The sequence below is a fragment of the Protomyctophum bolini genome (genome assembly GCF_963924005.1).
Source record: "Protomyctophum bolini genome assembly, chromosome: 15".
Lineage (NCBI taxonomy): Eukaryota > Metazoa > Chordata > Actinopteri > Myctophiformes > Myctophidae > Protomyctophum > Protomyctophum bolini.
In genome coordinates this window covers 11057869-11075259 of record NC_137876.1, presented here as the reverse complement: position 1 = coordinate 11075259, position 17391 = coordinate 11057869, and the positions used below count along the sequence as shown (strand labels likewise).

General features: G+C 41.1%; 2 protein-coding genes across 2 annotated transcripts in view; one reads left to right on the top strand and one right to left on the bottom strand.

The window, feature by feature from the left end:
* Window positions 1-5888, top strand: part of ubr1 (ubiquitin protein ligase E3 component n-recognin 1) — a 33747-nt gene extending 27859 nt beyond the window's left edge. The window contains exons 43-47 of the mRNA XM_080784872.1: window positions 399-455; window positions 880-957; window positions 1048-1218; window positions 1506-1607; window positions 2574-5888. Coding sequence (XP_080640998.1) covers window positions 399-455; window positions 880-957; window positions 1048-1218; window positions 1506-1607; window positions 2574-2715 — 550 coding nt within the window. The 3' untranslated portion in view covers window positions 2716-5888. The remainder of the gene's footprint in view (window positions 1-398; window positions 456-879; window positions 958-1047; window positions 1219-1505; window positions 1608-2573) is intronic.
* A 3011-nt stretch (window positions 5889-8899) lies between these two features.
* LOC308329025 (photoreceptor outer segment membrane glycoprotein 2-like) lies at window positions 8900-10794 on the bottom strand (the record flags this gene model as incomplete). The annotated part of the gene is made up of 3 exons (XM_080783183.1): window positions 8900-9172; window positions 9569-9815; window positions 10214-10794. 3 exons carry the CDS (start codon window positions 10792-10794, stop codon window positions 8900-8902), a joined length of 1101 nt encoding a protein of 366 aa, XP_080639309.1.
* Window positions 10795-17391: the final 6597 nt, after the last annotated feature.

The following is a 17391-nucleotide window of genomic DNA, read 5'->3' as shown; positions in this document are numbered from 1 at the left end:
GTCTTATATGGAAGCATGTCTCTCTATTTTTGTTAGTTATTTTACGATTGGGTTTAGTTATTTTAAGATTATTACGAGTATTTGAGTATATCTTCCATGACATGAATGGTCTCAGAAATGTGATAAAAAGCAAAGATTTAAAGCCTCTGTTATTTCTTCAATTGGTTGGCTGTTATGTAGAATAGCAGCAACAAAGAATGATAATACCTAAACATCATTAATAAACTTTCAGTCATGATATTTAGCTTTATTCCATGTGATTAGTTATGGCTGTACAGCCTTCAATAAGCCTTCGACTTAATGACGAATGTATTGCAGAGGTTTAGGTATTTGTTTCATGGTTAATATTTGTTGCACAAAAGCAGGACATTTCTATAATGAGGGTTTCTGTTCTTTAGGTGGTGTGGGAGCCCAGCTGTAACCAAAGCCCTGAAAGGGGAAATCCAGACAATCAGGTAGGCTTACAACTTATTCAAACCGCACACATCTCCAGGTGTCAAGCTATGAATCTTATCTTTTCCACTTTAACCACATTCACCCTTTTGCGCACGTCATTATAGGCAAATATTCAACAGCCTAGGCCTTCATACTTTGTGATTGGATATTTTCACACTGTTAAGTGGTTAAACAACCAAATGTTTGGCTCTGACATTGATGGTCACATCTGTCCTATTTTGAACATGCTGGAAATAAAAGCGTGTTGATTAGAGCCATTGTGCAAGAGAGAATGCAGTGTTGTTTCAACAGCTCTTTGCTTTGACGTGCTGTCTTGATGATGGACTGTATGTGAAACAAACAGGGCTGTCAGCTCAGCACAGCGTTTGACCTGCTGTACAATGTCCGCAGAGTAAATCAATAGGCTTGATTTGTTTTGTCCAGTTACCCCAGGAGAAGGAATCACTTAATTGAGCTTCCTGAGGATTATAGCGCTCTCCTCAATCAAGCCAGTCACTTTCAGTAAGTGATAATTAACTAATTAATTTTAAATTGTATTACCGTTGTTACATAATAGTCTGTGTTAGATGTTCACCCATCACTCGTCTTCAGGTGTCCCAAGTCTACTGATGACGAGAGGAAGCATCCCACGTTGTGCCTGTTCTGTGGCGCCATGCTGTGTTCTCAGAGCACGTGCTGTCAGAGCCAGCTGGACGGGGAAGATGTGGGAGCGTGCACAGCCCATGCTGCCGCCTGTGGTGCCGGAGTGGGAATTTTCCTCAGGTAGGTCAAGGAACCAAGATTTTGCACCTGTGTGTGTCGCTCAGTCTGCTTTGTATATATAGACTGTATCATCATCATCAAATCACATGAGGCCATTTGGTCGTCAAGGTCAATTACTGTATGCATTAACACATTCTTTTACATTTCTGAGCTTTTCATAAAAGAAGTAGGAGACTGGTGACATTTGACGGCTTGCCTCTAGTTTTTCCTATGGACCTTACATTCTTTTCTAAAGCCTTGTTGTCCTGTTCTTTGTTAAACGTATTAATTTGTTCATGTCTATACAGGATAAGAGAGTGTGAGGTTGTACTGATGTCAAGTAAGACACGAAGAAGCACTTACCCTGCTCCTTACCTTGATGACTATGGGGAGACGGACCCTCAGCTTGTGTAAGATGTTTTCAGTATGGTTGTTGCATTGTTATTGTAGTTCTGGTTTGACCGAGGTCAGAGCTGAGAGACTAAAAGCAATCAGAAATAAAGTCGAATGCTATTTTGGTCATTTCTGAGGTATAGTCTTTAGTCTATGCTATGGATATTGCACTCGTATGGTTAAATATGACATTAAAAGATTATGAATTTCTATCGATATCATAGTTACAACAATGACATTGAGTTGACATGTTTTTTTAAGGGTAACTGTAGCGTAATCACAATATCACAAGACTGACACGACGAGTCCCGCAAATGAAGTAGGAAGTAGTGGAGCAGACTCACTGGCTCTCAATTCAATTATCTTTCATTTGTAATCGTGCATATAAAACATATTGCCCCTCAAATGCCCCAGCCACTACAGCATCGTTCATGTGAACTACTTTGTCCACGGTTATTCATTGCAATGAAGAAAAATCGCTATGATGATCTGCGACGGCTTGTCACCGTTGGCGAGCACGGGTTGAATGCAAGCTTCAAGCCGGCCGGACCACCCAACCATGCGCTATACATAGCGATTCTCATAATTTCAACAGGCTTACATATTACATCATAAACATACTATTTCACATGAACAATGGTGAAACTAAGATATGGGGATAATATTATACTTGCAATGAAATCGCATTGTGTTTTCATTATAATACTGCTGGGTAAACTGTGGATATAAACAGTGCATTCAGCCAGAGGGGGCCAAAGGGAGACTGTGCTGTTGCAGGAGAACACCTCAGCATCATAATAAAGGGAAAGATAGAGGGAAAAAAGGCATATATATTTTAAATCTTGTCTGGAAACTTGTCTACACTACCTTTAATGTCAATTTATACCTTGTTGCACATCCCTTTTGGATTGCTCAACAAAAAAGTTCTAGGTGACGGGTAGTACTCGGGGCCTGAATGTGTTACTGTCTTTTTGATTCCACAGAAGGGGCAACCCGCTGCACCTCTGCCCAGAACGCTACAGGAAGCTCCACCAGTTGTGGCAACAGCACTGCATCCTGGAGGAAATCGCACGCAGCCTGGAGGTGGTCAATGTTATGTTTGCCTTCGAGTGGCAGATGTTTTGAGGATCACCCTGGTTATGTTGGGTAGCCATAGAGCACGGTCTGTTGCAATGCTCCTTACACACACACACACACACACACACACACACACACAGGCAAGCATGCTCACTCACATAAACGGTCCTCTATTCTGAGATCGTTGGAGCCCAAACAGACCTGACGAATCCCCAGAAAGAAGTCTGGTAGCTTGGGGCTGAGCATAGAGGGCAGGGCTTGACATGAAGGCTTGTCCTGTTGTCCGGACAAGTACATTCAAAATATACTTGTCCGTTGGACAAGTGACTCTGGCTTTCCTATTAATTACCTTTCCAATATTGTTGTCCGCCATTCTGTTTCAAGAAACCCGAACCATGTGTTATTCTGTGGCTTGTTTCTTTACTTTCAAAGGGAAAAACTACCCTACATCACTTATTTATTTATTTTAAAAGGCTACTGGCCATCGTTACGTATTTCTTCTTGATAAATGAGCGATCAATCTTTGCCTCGATGATGAAACGAAACATTTAAAACATGTTTTAAAATCAAATCAAGAATTGAATTACGACAATATGCTATTCAGCAAATAGACGGCCCCGGCCTATTGAGAAAGTATGCCTGCCGATCGATGGACTTCTGTGAACTTGTTAGCCCTAGAATGTCTGTGATCTTGCATACATTTCATGTATTCCAAATACACAGCCATAGATCGGTCCTATCCGTGCACGGTTAGCAGACTGACCTCGTCAGCATTTAAACTTGTAGCACTGCATGTGTACGCACCCAATATTAATTATTTTGGACGTTTTGGGGACTAGTAGTAGTTTAATATCCATTTGAAAGTTCTAGCAGAAAAAGTGTATTTAGTAAAATATCTCTACTTTTCCACAAGCTGCACATGGGCAACATTCTCTCCAGTGAGGGGCCCGTAATGAGTGCAAGACTGAACATATTAAAACTTCCTTGCACAAATGTATGGGGCACACAATTGTCAGGTGGTTTGATCAATTACCACACACCAATCACAACACACCTGTCAATTAGCCCTTCACTAAATCCCTCCCCAACCCATCCTTGTCCAATAGGCATGTTAGCAGCGTAGAAAGCTTGACCTGCATAGCAACTGTTGCTAAACTATTTGGATTGACATTGGACAATTGCTTTTTGGGTGGGATTTAGTGAAGGGCTAATTGAGTGCCCCATACATTTCTGCTTAGGAAGTTTTCATATTTTCAGTCCAGCAGTCATTTCAGGTTCAGCCTAGTCGTTGACAGATAACGTTGTTTTTGTGAATCTCGTGGAAAAGTGGTGATATTTTACTTAAAACATGTTTACTGACGGAACTTTCAAATGGATATGAAAATAGAGGACAATATCTGAATCCAAGTCTTAATTATTGGGTGAGTACACACGCATTGTTACAAGTTTAAATGCCGACGTCAGTCTGCTAACCGAGGACCGATCTATGGCTGTGTTTTTGGGATTTGGAATACATGAAATGTATGTAAGATCACAGACATTCTTGGGCTATTAACTTGTAAACTGAGAATTTTCTTCCAATATTCAAACAGGTATTCACCAAAACCCACTTACAATTAGTTGATTTAAAATAAATGTGTGTGTGCTCGTGCTCCGGACAAGTGAATGGGAAATGTGCTTGTCCAAGTTAATGTTAATGTCAAGCCCTGATAGAGGGGGAGGAGGACGAAGAGTGAATAAACCCAAGTCGCCTTGTTTTATTTTGATTGTCTGCTGTGAGGATGAGTTTCTCCTACATTGCTCTTTCCAAAGAGGCTCATTCAAATAAAGACAAAAATCTGTTACACACCAATATGTCGCTTATAAGTTATGTATGTGAATCAATCTGTCTGATCTCAATCACTCATTCGCTACTCCCTGGTTACTATAGGGAGTTCTAGACTAGAGGACTATAGTAATCTCATCTGCGAAGACACTTTCGGACACTTAATATCGCAATTAAAACATGCCAGATAAATCTTGGCATTTGTCTTTCAGGACAATACATGATGGTATACAGTATATTGCTTGGTTACTGACCATTGGTTGTTCGCCACCTTTCATGATGCATTGTGGGATACGATGAGTTCACTATGTACAGTATGACATGAGTACGGTATGAATACATTCGGACAGTACTACAAAATGGCAAATTTACTATACAGTGAGTAGTGAGTGATTTCGGACACAGCCTCTCTACCCTACTCTCATAATGCTGTGAATTTTGTGTTGAAACTTATTAGACGTAAGTTATAAATATGGAATTCTGCTGTTTTACGGTCTTGAGGACTTTGAGGTCTTGAGCAGAGACCATTTCAGAAATGGTATGGTGAAGGATCTGGATTATACCTTTTTGTTTTTGTGACTTTTTTTTCAGGTTTGATGGTCCGAATGGCAGAGCCACATTTTATTGACCACCACACACATGCATATATACATTATATATATATACTGTATAGATGGTTGACTATGCTCACAAATCACACCCTGTACTCACACACACGACATATACAGTATATACACACGCATATAAGATGTATAGATAAAACATTTCAAAGTCCATATTTCAATACTTGGGAATGGTACAGCTTAAGTAAAATTATTCAGACAACCACTATAGGTGTATTAAAGATGTATTGTTATTTTGGCACCAGAGGTTTTGTGAATATCCCAGTCAATTTTATGTAATGTTTTTGTAGTTCTGCTTACAACTTGAAATTACGCAATCTGAAGTTGAATGGCAACCCAAAGGCTATGAGAATGTCTGTACTATGTATGGCAGTGGGAGAACGGCCCTTTGAGAGCACCCAGGTGACTAATCCCTGATCATTCACTCATCAGATGTCCACCAATATTAGATCTTTAACACGATATTTAAGGGAACACTGTCGAATACTTTACCAATGCAAATAAATACTGTGCTACGCTTGGACACAACTAGAGGAAAAGGCTTCCTGTCAACATACTGTAACTACAATAAATATACACTATGATTATGTAATTGAATTCATTAAGAAAGTTACCTCTTATATATTCTATTTAATACAAATACATTATGAATTACTGACAAATGTACATCACCTTTTTCAAGACAAAGAATTTGTGTGCATATTTTAATTTCTTTTTGCGTTGCCTAACAGTGCTATATAACTGACTGTTGAAATAAAAGCATTAGCTATTACCTTCTGTTTCTTTGTGTATGTACTATTACAGCATACACCTTTATGGAACCTGCAGCGCTGTTGCCGTGTGGTTAAAAGTATCAATTAACCATACTCTCATTTTTGAGGAACAGCAATGTCCGTGTTCATGTGTTGGTTCACCTATGTTTCCGCCTATGTGACGTTAATGAGCACCAGTATGACTATTAGTACCAGTAGGGGGCTGTTGTGCCAGAAACAGAGTGCTGCACATGCTGCACTGTTGCCTGCTAATGAGAGAGAGAGGAGGAGGGGAGAGGGAGTTGCACCACGGGTGTGATTTTTTATTAATATTTTTGTAAGGAGAAACTAGGAGGTTATTCCCTGAGTCCTTACCAGCACCAAGACATGCACAGTACAGCTTGTTGAAGGCTTTCTGTTATTTTATTCTGTATTGTATTTATTGTATGAATTATTACCACAAACAATGCCGCATATCATACTCTTCACTTTAAAAAATGTGTAAGAGGAAACTAGATGCACAGTCATTCTATAGTTTGAATAGTTATAGAATTGCCAGTGCACTAGCTGGTTTGCAATGCACTGGTGGTCTATATACAGTAATCCTCACAAAACAAAGTTCATACAGTAGTCATAGCAATTGAATCAGCCGACATTGGCACAGAATGTTTACAATCAATATGTTAATATTCAGTAACAAACATTCGGCTAATTAGACCATATGGTTTAGCATTGCTGAGGCACGATATGTAATGTTGACCAGTAAATTGGGTATTATAGGATATTGTGAAAACATATTAGTGTTATGTCAAATTTACGAATCCTACTATAAATGCGCCACGTCTCTGCGTGCGTACGTGTACGATTGTAATGCACGTAACTTGAGAACCATTTGACCCACCGACTTCACATTTGAGTCGAGTCAGACCCATGGTTCTCCAGAACCACCACAGAAGGCTCTGGTCAGGCTCTGCCAGTGGGCCTAATGAGGCCAACTCCTTTCACCTGTGCAATTTCCAGCCTCTGCTTCAGCCAATTGAGGCTCAACCAATCAGGCTCTGCCAGTGGGCCCAATTGATTGCCAAGAACACTTTTCAGTTTTCAGTCTTCACACACAGGCACATACACAGATCTCTATGTGGGACACCGGCTGACAGTAAAAACGGGTGCTATGGCAACGTATATCATTAGGTTCCCAAGTTGCATCGTTCCCAAGTAGGCCGGTGGCCGACTGCGACAGGCACGCGTACAGGTCTAGTATAACTAAATCATACATTGTAAAAGTGTTAATTAACTCTGAGAACATGAACAGTCCTGCTACTCAGTGCATATTACATTTGTGGAGTAGATCTTATACAGTCCAATACCTTTAAACATGTGTTATTTGAAGTAAAGAATATAGAGGAAAATGTATTAGCCATAGAGAGCTTGTGCATAATTATAGCTTTACTATTTCTAGGATGTTGATAGCATGCTGCTTAATGTTCATGGTATTTAAGGCATGTAGAAATGAAGAGAAACAGGTCCTAAGATCTTGAGAAGAAAAGGCCTAATGACTTTCAAGACAATCAGTGAGAATACAACATATAATTCAACTCTGTCCTTCAAGGCCCCACAAGGATTTCTTATCTAGACGTTACATGGAAAAACGATCCCATGCCTGAATCTGTATATTAGGGCTGCGAATCTTTAGGTGTCCCACGATTCGATTCGATTCCGATTCTTGGGGTGACGATTCGATTCAAAAACGATCTTTTCGATTTTTCCGATTCTCGATTCAAAAAAGATTTTTTTCGATTCTAAAGCAGTTTATTTTATTTTATTAAAAACAATTAAATAGAATTTTAGCATGATCTACTCCAGTCTTCTGGCATGAAAGCAGAGTACATTTAGTAAAAAGCTTGTATAATTGTAAAGGTTTTATCAACTGAATGATTTAAACACACAAAGGTTAAATCCAAGAGTAAGAACATGTCTCATGTATTTAGCTTGCACAAATTTGAACCAGTACAAAAGTTACAAAATCTCTTCTCACTCAATACCAGAACAATACATTAGTATTAAAACAGGTGTAAAATAAATACAATTGGCAGGCTTAGCTTAGCTGGTAGTAAATGCACTATGCAGAAACCCAGGCCATAATGCATTGCATGCACAGGTACATTTGTGGGGAAAAAAAAATTTTTAAATCGATTTTTGGAAAATGAGAATCGATTCTGAATCGGACAGCATTAGAATCGCGATTCTAACTCGAATCGATTTTTTTTGACAGGCCTACTATATCCTGGGATCTAGTGGCTAGGTAAAGTATCTACTCTTTCAGATTACACTTCACATTAACATAAGCTCATTTATGGTCAAGTGAAAAGAGGCAAGAAATTGTAAGAGACCAATTTCAGCCCCTCCTACCAACTTTCACTTGTCAACATACAGTTATAAACTCAGTCCATGATACTTAAAAACATCTGCTCTGAAATTCCAACACTTAAAGGCAGATGTCATTTGTAAACAAGACATTAGAGCACAACAAACCAGCCAATGAAATATTGGCTGAGAGATGCTGCCCTTATTCGGTTGAAGGCAAATACTCTTCATAGATTATGCTAGATTATGCAATGGAATTCCCTTGTATAGCCTAAATATGTACACATCATTCATTCATACACCGTATTAAAATTTCCTCTACAAAATACTTACAGTACAGCATGTTCTGGATGGATCACTTAGGTTTATCTCTTGATTTGATACTGCAAAATGCACGTTTTCTTGGTAAAGAATAAACGGTTATGGTAGCAGATCTACAAACTCATAATGTGTTGTGATCTTCAGAGTTTATGTACAGTAGATTATTTTTTTTTCTCTTAATCCCCCCCCCCCCCTTTTTTCTTTTCAAAAGCCAATTCGCAATAGGCGCCACAACCAGAGGCCGTGGCTATTTGGGGGCCTTGGCAGGGAAAAGTCAGGGTAGTCGAGCCAAGTCGGCTTCTTCTCCCATGCAGTCTTTGGGTGGGGTTTAGTTATCTGAGTAGTGATCAACTGGCTACAGGTATTTGCTTTGGTGGCACATTGTCTGGACCATAATGAGCTGTAGAAGTGCAAGGGACATTTATGTTTGGGTCTCCGTTGTTGGCTGTGTCTATCTGGTTGCACTTGCCAAGATTCTTGATGATGTTAAAGTTTGAGCGGGCTGTTTCTACAAAGCTGTTCTCCAGAAGCCAGCCATCTGACTCAGAGGTGGGGTCTCCCTGTCTCAGCACGTTTTCCAGGGATGTCTGGAGATAGCGCACTCCTGTCAACACTGAAAGCTGAAAACAGAGACACAACATTGACAGGATTGCCGGAATATTGGCATAAACCTACACATACAAATCTGTAGTGCCCACTATTTCTTTAGCGTTGATTAATCAACACTTGTGCATACGCTGTGTATGCAACTCAATAGGGGACACAGGGACTTCCACACAGAGTGCTACATGGAAGGAAGGTGTTAATTTGGTGTTAATATGACAACTTGACAAATTAGGTTTAATCAGGGATTAGTCATTATGATTATTCAAACTCTCCCCGCAGTGAGAGTGACAGCACGGCCAGAATGCAAATCTTTGTAAGATTTAAGCCAAATGTATACTTTGCACTATTATTCATTCACATTACATTCTGTAATCAACAGCTTGTTCCTATGTCTCCCTGCATGTACTCACCTCAAACAGCCAGATGATGAGCACTGTTAGGCCGATGGACTGCATGATGTGAGTGTAGTAGTCAAGCAAAGCGTGACGGCAGCCTCTCATCCACAGGTTCAGCTCTTCTGTCTGGAACTCGTAGTTGAAGTGGGCCGAATTGTTGGCGATCTGCAGCTGAATGCAGGGTCGAGGTGAGTTGATGTTACAGCAACTAAAGGGCACCCCGTCCAATAGGTATTTCCCCTCCACGTTACTTCTTAAACGGCTACAGAAAGATGAAGATAAGATATGTTTTAGGAAGAGGCTCAATTATGTATTAGAAAGGACATTCATGTGACATTAAGAATTTGTATCGGCTGGTTTAGTTATAAAATACTACTACTGTATATAATACTGTATATAACCAAAATGTGTCTTCTGCATTGAACCCTTCCTAAATATTGAGAGCAGTAGACAATGACAACCAGTAAGGCCAGTGACATACTCATGAGTATGTGTCCTAGACAAACAGTACGCTACATGTCTTTTAACAATTAATGTATTTTGGAAAGGCACCAGGAGGGTTCCAAACCAGGACCTTCATGGGAGTCAGAGACTGCACTAACCACTGAGCCACTGTCCACCTCTATCAGCTGAGATCATTATGTAGACTGCTGTACTTACTCCACCACCTCCTTGCGGGACGTGTCCAGATAGCGATTGCTGACCCACTGAACCTGGAACCAGTCCTTGAAGCCGTTGTTACCACAGCACTGGAACTCTATCTGCAGCAGGTCCACGGTGCGCTTCACGAAACAGCGGCCTGGCGTGTCAGTGTCCTTGTAGTACCTCATGGCCTCTGTCAGCCCGATGGTCAGAGACTCCTCCAGCTCACTGCGCATGCCGTAACACATCAGTGCCCCCACCAGCACGCAGAACGTGAAGAAGAAGGTGCATATGATGTAAGGCAGCATGATCAGTTTCCAGCGCAAGAACATTGTGGTGTCCACGCAGTCGTAGCAGATCTTCCCTCCCAGGAAGTTGATGCCACAGGCAATGAGACCTACGGCGATCAGCATGTTGGGGACGTAGTGGATGTCCCTCTCGGCCATCAACTCCCAGCGCTTGTCGATCTCCACCTTCAGGAACAGCCCCAGGCTGAACAGGATGACACCTGTGACCACCGAGATCCAATTCAGTATCCACAGCACCTGGGCCAGCTTGTCCCTCTTGGTCTTGGTAAACTTCACTCTCAAGACCGCCATCTTGGCTTTCTTCCCTTACATACAATACTTTCAGCAGCCAGGTCAGATTAGGGATGGGACATACAGTAGGCAGGTTAACGGAACAGGTTACCCTACAGGGGGTATGGTGGGCCCAGGAAAGGTTATGTGGGTTGAGGGTTATGTGGCGTCTTCTCATAAGCAGCTTAGTACTATGGAGATGACTGATATCTTGTGGACACAGCATTATGGCAATAGGATAGGTGTTGGTGGTTCTGTAAAACCACCGTGGGAAATCAGTAATCAGTAACACACTGTGTAACAAGCTGATACAATAACACTTATCAGCTACAGTCTATGGAAACTATACAGGCAACTGCTGCACAAAACACATACACTTAGAGAAACGGAAAGCGATCAATGAATGAAATTATTCCAGCAGCCTTGGACAGGAGATCACTAAGGCAGAAACAAATCAGGTTTCCCTCTCACGCATTGAGCTGTAATCTCTGTAGGCTATAGTGCATGGAGAAGGACCTCACTCACAGCGCAAACACCCAAATTAACAATAGAGAAGCATCCCACTGTCCTTACCTTAGCCTGGGTAACATTCACACGGCCAATCTGAGGTCACTCTCTCCTTTCTGTTGTTTCTGTTTCTTCACTGACATCCTCAGATTTAGTCTGGACAGAGGCACATCTTTGTGACACAGATAGCGTGTAGACAGCCCCCCTTCCATCTAATCCATCTAATAATCTTTAATCAGCCCTGGGCCCAGGGGGATTTTGGTCCCACCTTCTGCCACCACCACAAATCTGATTGACTAGCACTGGAGTGGTAATGACCAATAGCACAAGCCAAGGACCACAATGGAAAGTGTCCAGGGCCTTTTTGTGTTTAATAGCCCAAATGTCTGTACCTTGAGCATTTCTGAATAATTAAGTATTCAATCAATTAAGGCCATTGTTTGGGTGCGTGCTGTGTGTGTCTGTCTGTGTGTGTGCATGCATGCATGCATGCATGCATGCGTGTGTGTGTGTGTGTGTGTGTGTGTGTGTGTGTGTGTGCGTGCTGTGCGCACAGCAACAATTAAGCCATGCAGAGGCTGCGGTGGTCTGTCTTCTATCCCAACCTAGTGTAGCAGCAGGCTAATTCTAGTAACGTTGTGATTGGAATGAAAAGTTAGATAGGGCTAGTGTTTTCTATTGATTGGCTTAAGGGGCCACCATAGGGACAGGCATGTTATCCACTTGTTGGTAGTGTTTACTGTTTATGGATACAGGATAGGTGGGCACTAGGGATATTTGGGAAAAGGAGATGTTGTCCGCACACTGTTTAGTAGCTCCCAATGCAATGTTATTAACCCATTCTGGGCGGGAACCCCTTTTGGTGTTTTAAGCATTGTTATACTTTAGCTATTGAAAAATAGCAGACCTACAACTTTACAAGCTCATAGCGCGGCAATCGGTGCTGCGCCATGAGCTTGTAGGTCTGCTATTTTTGAAAAATAGTGAAAATGTTCCTCAAATATTTGAATATATTCTTTCAGAGAATATTTTTAACTCAAAACTTTGCTACTGGGGGGTCCCTGGAACAACATATTTTCAGATGGGGGTCGGTGGGCAATTGCATATAATTCTGGGGGTCCTTGACATGAAAATGTTTGAGAACCACTGACATAGAAACATGGATATTTCAGAAAACTGTCATGATTTAGAAGACATTTCTTTAGAATCATCCTCAGGTCTATAAAATGGGTTTCGCCAGGTATAGGTACAACAACAAAGAGGCGTGTTATATACACTTAGGGGCGAGTTAGAACAATCTGTTGTATGCAATGACAATAATTAAACGACACACCCACCACATCTATAGTCAGGCTGAGTAGAGTAGTGTCTAGCCTAGACACTACTCTACTCAGCCTGATGAAGACCCAGTTGGGGTCGAAATGTTGTCATCCTTAACAGACTTACTGCTTGTGACGTAACGCTCCGCCATAAGGAATCTAATTACCTTCCGCTCCTGGCGGAATGCTCCGTCAGATAAGCTTTATTATTGATATCAAACCGGATCGCTGATTTCTATTTTTTCATTATTATTTTGAGATTCATGTGCGTACTTTCTTTTGGATTAGGGATATTTGGGCACACTTTGGAAGAAATTGCCAATTTAACACTGAGGTGCCCAGACACTCTTCCTTGCCCTTGTTAAAAAATTACAATTCTCACCAGTAATCTGGTCAGAATAGGCCAGTCAATCTAAGATTTGACACAAAATTCATTGCAATAGTAATCGTTCAAGGTTTCTTGACATCAAACAACACCGAACAACGGCCCTTCAGCTAAAAACAGCCATATCCTATGATCATAGGGGTAAAGACAACTCCTCTCTGCAGTCTTGTTTTAAATGGAGTTTGTACTTCTGCCCTCTGGGAGAAGGTACAAAGAACGAAGAAAGTGGAAGTACATCAGGTTTAAAAAATTGCTTGTATCAGCGTCAACTAATTGAACAAGGCTCTGAAACAGCTGTTGTGTCCCCCTTTGTTATGTCTTTTGTTTGTCATTGATGTTTTGTGTGTGGCTGCAGCAGGGGTGACACATTTCCCTTGTGGACAATAAAGTTTACCTTGACTTTGACCTAAACAAGGGGAAGCAAATACTATATAATGATAAAATGTACAGCCTATGTTTATATTACACATAGGCTGTATTTTATTGATCTAAAGCTTTTGGTGTGGAGATAAAATATAAGTAGGGGAGAGCCGCCTTGGATGTAACATTTTGCACGTTTCATTTTTTTACTCGGAGATCCGTTTAGCTACACATGTAATATTTTCAGGCAACGGACCTACACATGTCAGCTACCATAAACCACTTCAAGTTATTTTTTTGATAAAACAGGTCGGGAGTTATTAAACCGAACGTGGACGCTGTTTCAGTGTTACATTTGCTGCGCATATCGGATTAATTGTAACAGCATGGAGTATAAATGTAACAACGCTAAAAAACACCATTAAACATATCGTTTTCATCTTAAAGCAATTATATTTCATTGAAGCAACTCCTTAGCATTGTTTTCATACCATGGATGTGATAAGAAAATGTATCAAACATATTGGGAAATATTAAATAGTATCGGGTGTGCAGTTTGGGCTTTTTTTTCAGTTCAATGGGGAAATACATTGATTAAACAAACGTTTGATTGATTGAGTTGTACAATGTTATACAACCCTAAACTAATTTTAGAATACACTACACAATACAATACAATTTTAGAACATATAATATTGGCCAATATGTCAAATATGTAAATATTACTTATAATGGCATTGAATGGAAGCGGACCATTTGTAACACATGTTACAATTGACCCTCCCTCCGAAGTTTTCTTTGCCGTTGCTTACAGACCAGAATGAACGTGAATTCCGTCTAAACACGATGCAAACTAATGAAGAACATAAGCATGAAGACATCCATGTGGATTTTTATTCACCAACACCAAAGAAAAAACTTGTAGCACACAAATACTCCAGGTGTAAAATTATACGCATTTTGAAAAAAGTCAGTTTTTCGCCAATAGCTCCCCGCAGGATGAAGGTAAACACTTCAAACTTCCTGGGCACGTAGAGTACGTTGCTGTACACATACTGACGCGATGGCGTCATGGTGGCGTTGACCAATCAAGAGATAACGTCCATGTTACAACCGTGACGCGTTACATCCAAGGCGGCTCTCCCCTACTTCACTTGTATGGATCTGATCATGTTCATCATTCAGTTCTGTCCTACTCCTAACAATAAAAAAAACTCAGCTACTTCACTGATTTCAGACCAAAGTCAAATACGTTTTGTCCATTATAACATAATCAACACATCTATAAATTGTGTGCCTCAGTGGACCAACGGATAAGTCAAATGATATCCGTAGTATACCTAGTAGAAGTGTGCCGGTTCAATCCCCGACATACTCAAATCTTTACTGACACTTTGCATTCCACACTAACATCAACTAGCACAGAAAAGCTGTGTTGTAGTAACCAGCAGTTAGCTCAGTGTGATGAGTGGCTGTGTTTGTGATCCACAGGTCCAGGGTTCTAATCCCACATTAGTCATGTGGCTCTGTGACACTTTGCTTTGCACACTGACTTTCTTGAATAAAAAATAAAAACTCAAAAGCACCAGGAGACATCTGCTGAATGCCCCAAGGTGCCTTGGCTCAATGGTGTGGAGCGCTTGACCCGTTGCCTCTGCTTCAGACAGTTGGCCGGTTCAAGTCCCATGTCATGACATCAAGGTGCTGGGAAGGACCATCGGGAGACGGTGCTCTCTCCCCCTGTTTCCTGAAAAGTAACGGTTGGAGGTTATGCCGTACGATATAGGCTATAGTCCACGGTCCAAAATGATGAGAAACGAGGATAACTTTTTTTCAAAATTTCAAAAAACGTGGACTATAGCCCATCGTTTTTTTCATTTATTCCGCAATTTCTGCAAATTGCGGAAATTGCGAAATTGCGGAAATTGCGGAAATGAAAATTGCAAAATTGCGGAAATTGCGGAAATTGTAATTGCGGAAATTGCGGAATTGCGGAAATGGTAATTGCGGAAATTGCGGAAATGGAAATTGCGGAATTGCAATGCCATGGACCAATGAACCATGTAAATGTAAATACAACAAATTGATCATTTTGGACCGTGGGCTATAGCCTATATCGTACGGCATAACCTCCAACCGTTACTTTTCAGGAAACAGGGGGAGAGAGCACCGTCTCCCGATGGTCCTTCCCAGCACCTTGATGTCATGACATGGGACTTGAACCGGCCAACTGTCTGAAGCAGAGGCAACGGGTCAAGCGCTCCACACCATTGAGCCAAGGCACCTTGGGGCATTCAGCAGATGTCTCCTGGTGCTTTTGAGTTTTTATTTTTTATTCAAGAAAGTCAGTGTGCAAAGCAAAGTGTCACAGAGCCACATGACTAATGTGGGATTAGAACCCTGGACCTGTGGATCACAAACACAGCCACTCATCACACTGAGCTAACTGCTGGTTACTACAACACAGCTTTTCTGTGCTAGTTGATGTTAGTGTGGAATGCAAAGTGTCAGTAAAGATTTGAGTATGTCGGGGTTCGAACCGGCACACTTCTACTAGGTATACTACGGATATCATTTGACTTATCCGTTGGTCCACTGAGGCACACAATCATGGGGAATTTCTGTGCTGCTTTAAAGTTGTCCTTCTGAAAGGGAGTTGCACCCCGTTCCGGTAAACCAGAAGTACGACACCAGTGCCTTAGTTTTTGTGTTGTCATTTACAGGTCCTTTCGTTGAAATGTAAATTTTACATTTCAACAGTGTGTGTGTGTGTGTGTGTGTGTGTGTGTGTGTGTGTGTGTGTGTGTGCACGCTTCGATAACCAGTGTTGGACCTGTAAGGGTCCATTTGGTTGATGAGAAACGAGGATAACTTTTTTTTCAAAATTAAAAAAAACATGGGCTATAACCCATCGTTTTTTTATTTTTTTCATTTTTGTCAAATCGTCAAAAATTATGAAAAACGGCGTGCTGTAGTATGCCGTACGAGTTTCTTTTAGATTATTAGTTTTGTTTGAGTTTTGAACCAGTAACCTTTGGGTTGTAAACCTCAGATTGATCTTTTGAGCCACGCTGGGCTGTAAGGTACAATCTGGGACTTATATTTAAGTTAGTTGAGTAAAATGATGATAAATGGGCAAGATGACAAAATATGACCTATATAGAACACGGTCTGGGCCCAAAGTTCTGTTTGTGCTGACCAACAGAATATGATGGAGTGGCCAACTTGACATGACGTGTAAACAACATATCAGAATTTATCTAACAGTTTCACCACTCAGTTCACACAGGTGTGATTTTTTTATTTACCGTCTCGGCAGGGAGGGGGGGTGTGTGTATTAGTGGATATGCTTGAGTGAATGCGAGGCATGTGTAGCATGGCTCTCTTAACCTTGCCCTTTCCACAGTCAGACATCCATAACCCACAACCCTTGCTCTCTGTGGTGGGTCTCTCTCTCTACTACTGGTGTTGTCAAGCAGATGGACCTCTGCTGGGCTTGGTTGATCACCGCTGGGCCTGGGGGAACTACCTTATTGCCCCTCATTGATGACCCAACCTTGTCACTGTTGGACCAGGGAGAAAGACAAAAGAAAACAGCGAGGGAATGGACCGAACGGTGTTGCAAAAAATGTACCTCTTTTAGCCTAGCTGTTTGGGCATATTATAGGCAAACAAAAACGTTTAAACTTTTTTTCAAATGTATTTATTCTAAGAATGAAGTTAAGCGTTCTTACACATTTTACTGTAAAGTATATTTACTTAGTGATCTCTCTTTTTCTTCTTTAAACCGCGTAGATAAAAGGGGGTCTCTCACACTCCCACAGTACCTTTCTGGAATCCATGTTGACGACAAAGCAAAGAGAGATAAGAGGGACAGCAAATATGAGTAACACATTGGGTATTCGGAAACAAGAGGACAAAAGACAGTCTGGCCAATGGGGGTCAGTGTTGTTCCAGTTAACAAGTCCTTTGGTATATCTGGTTTAGATGATCTCATGGTTGTTCCCTGAGGAATTTGCCTCATCCCAACCAAGCAGGTGGCCTCCT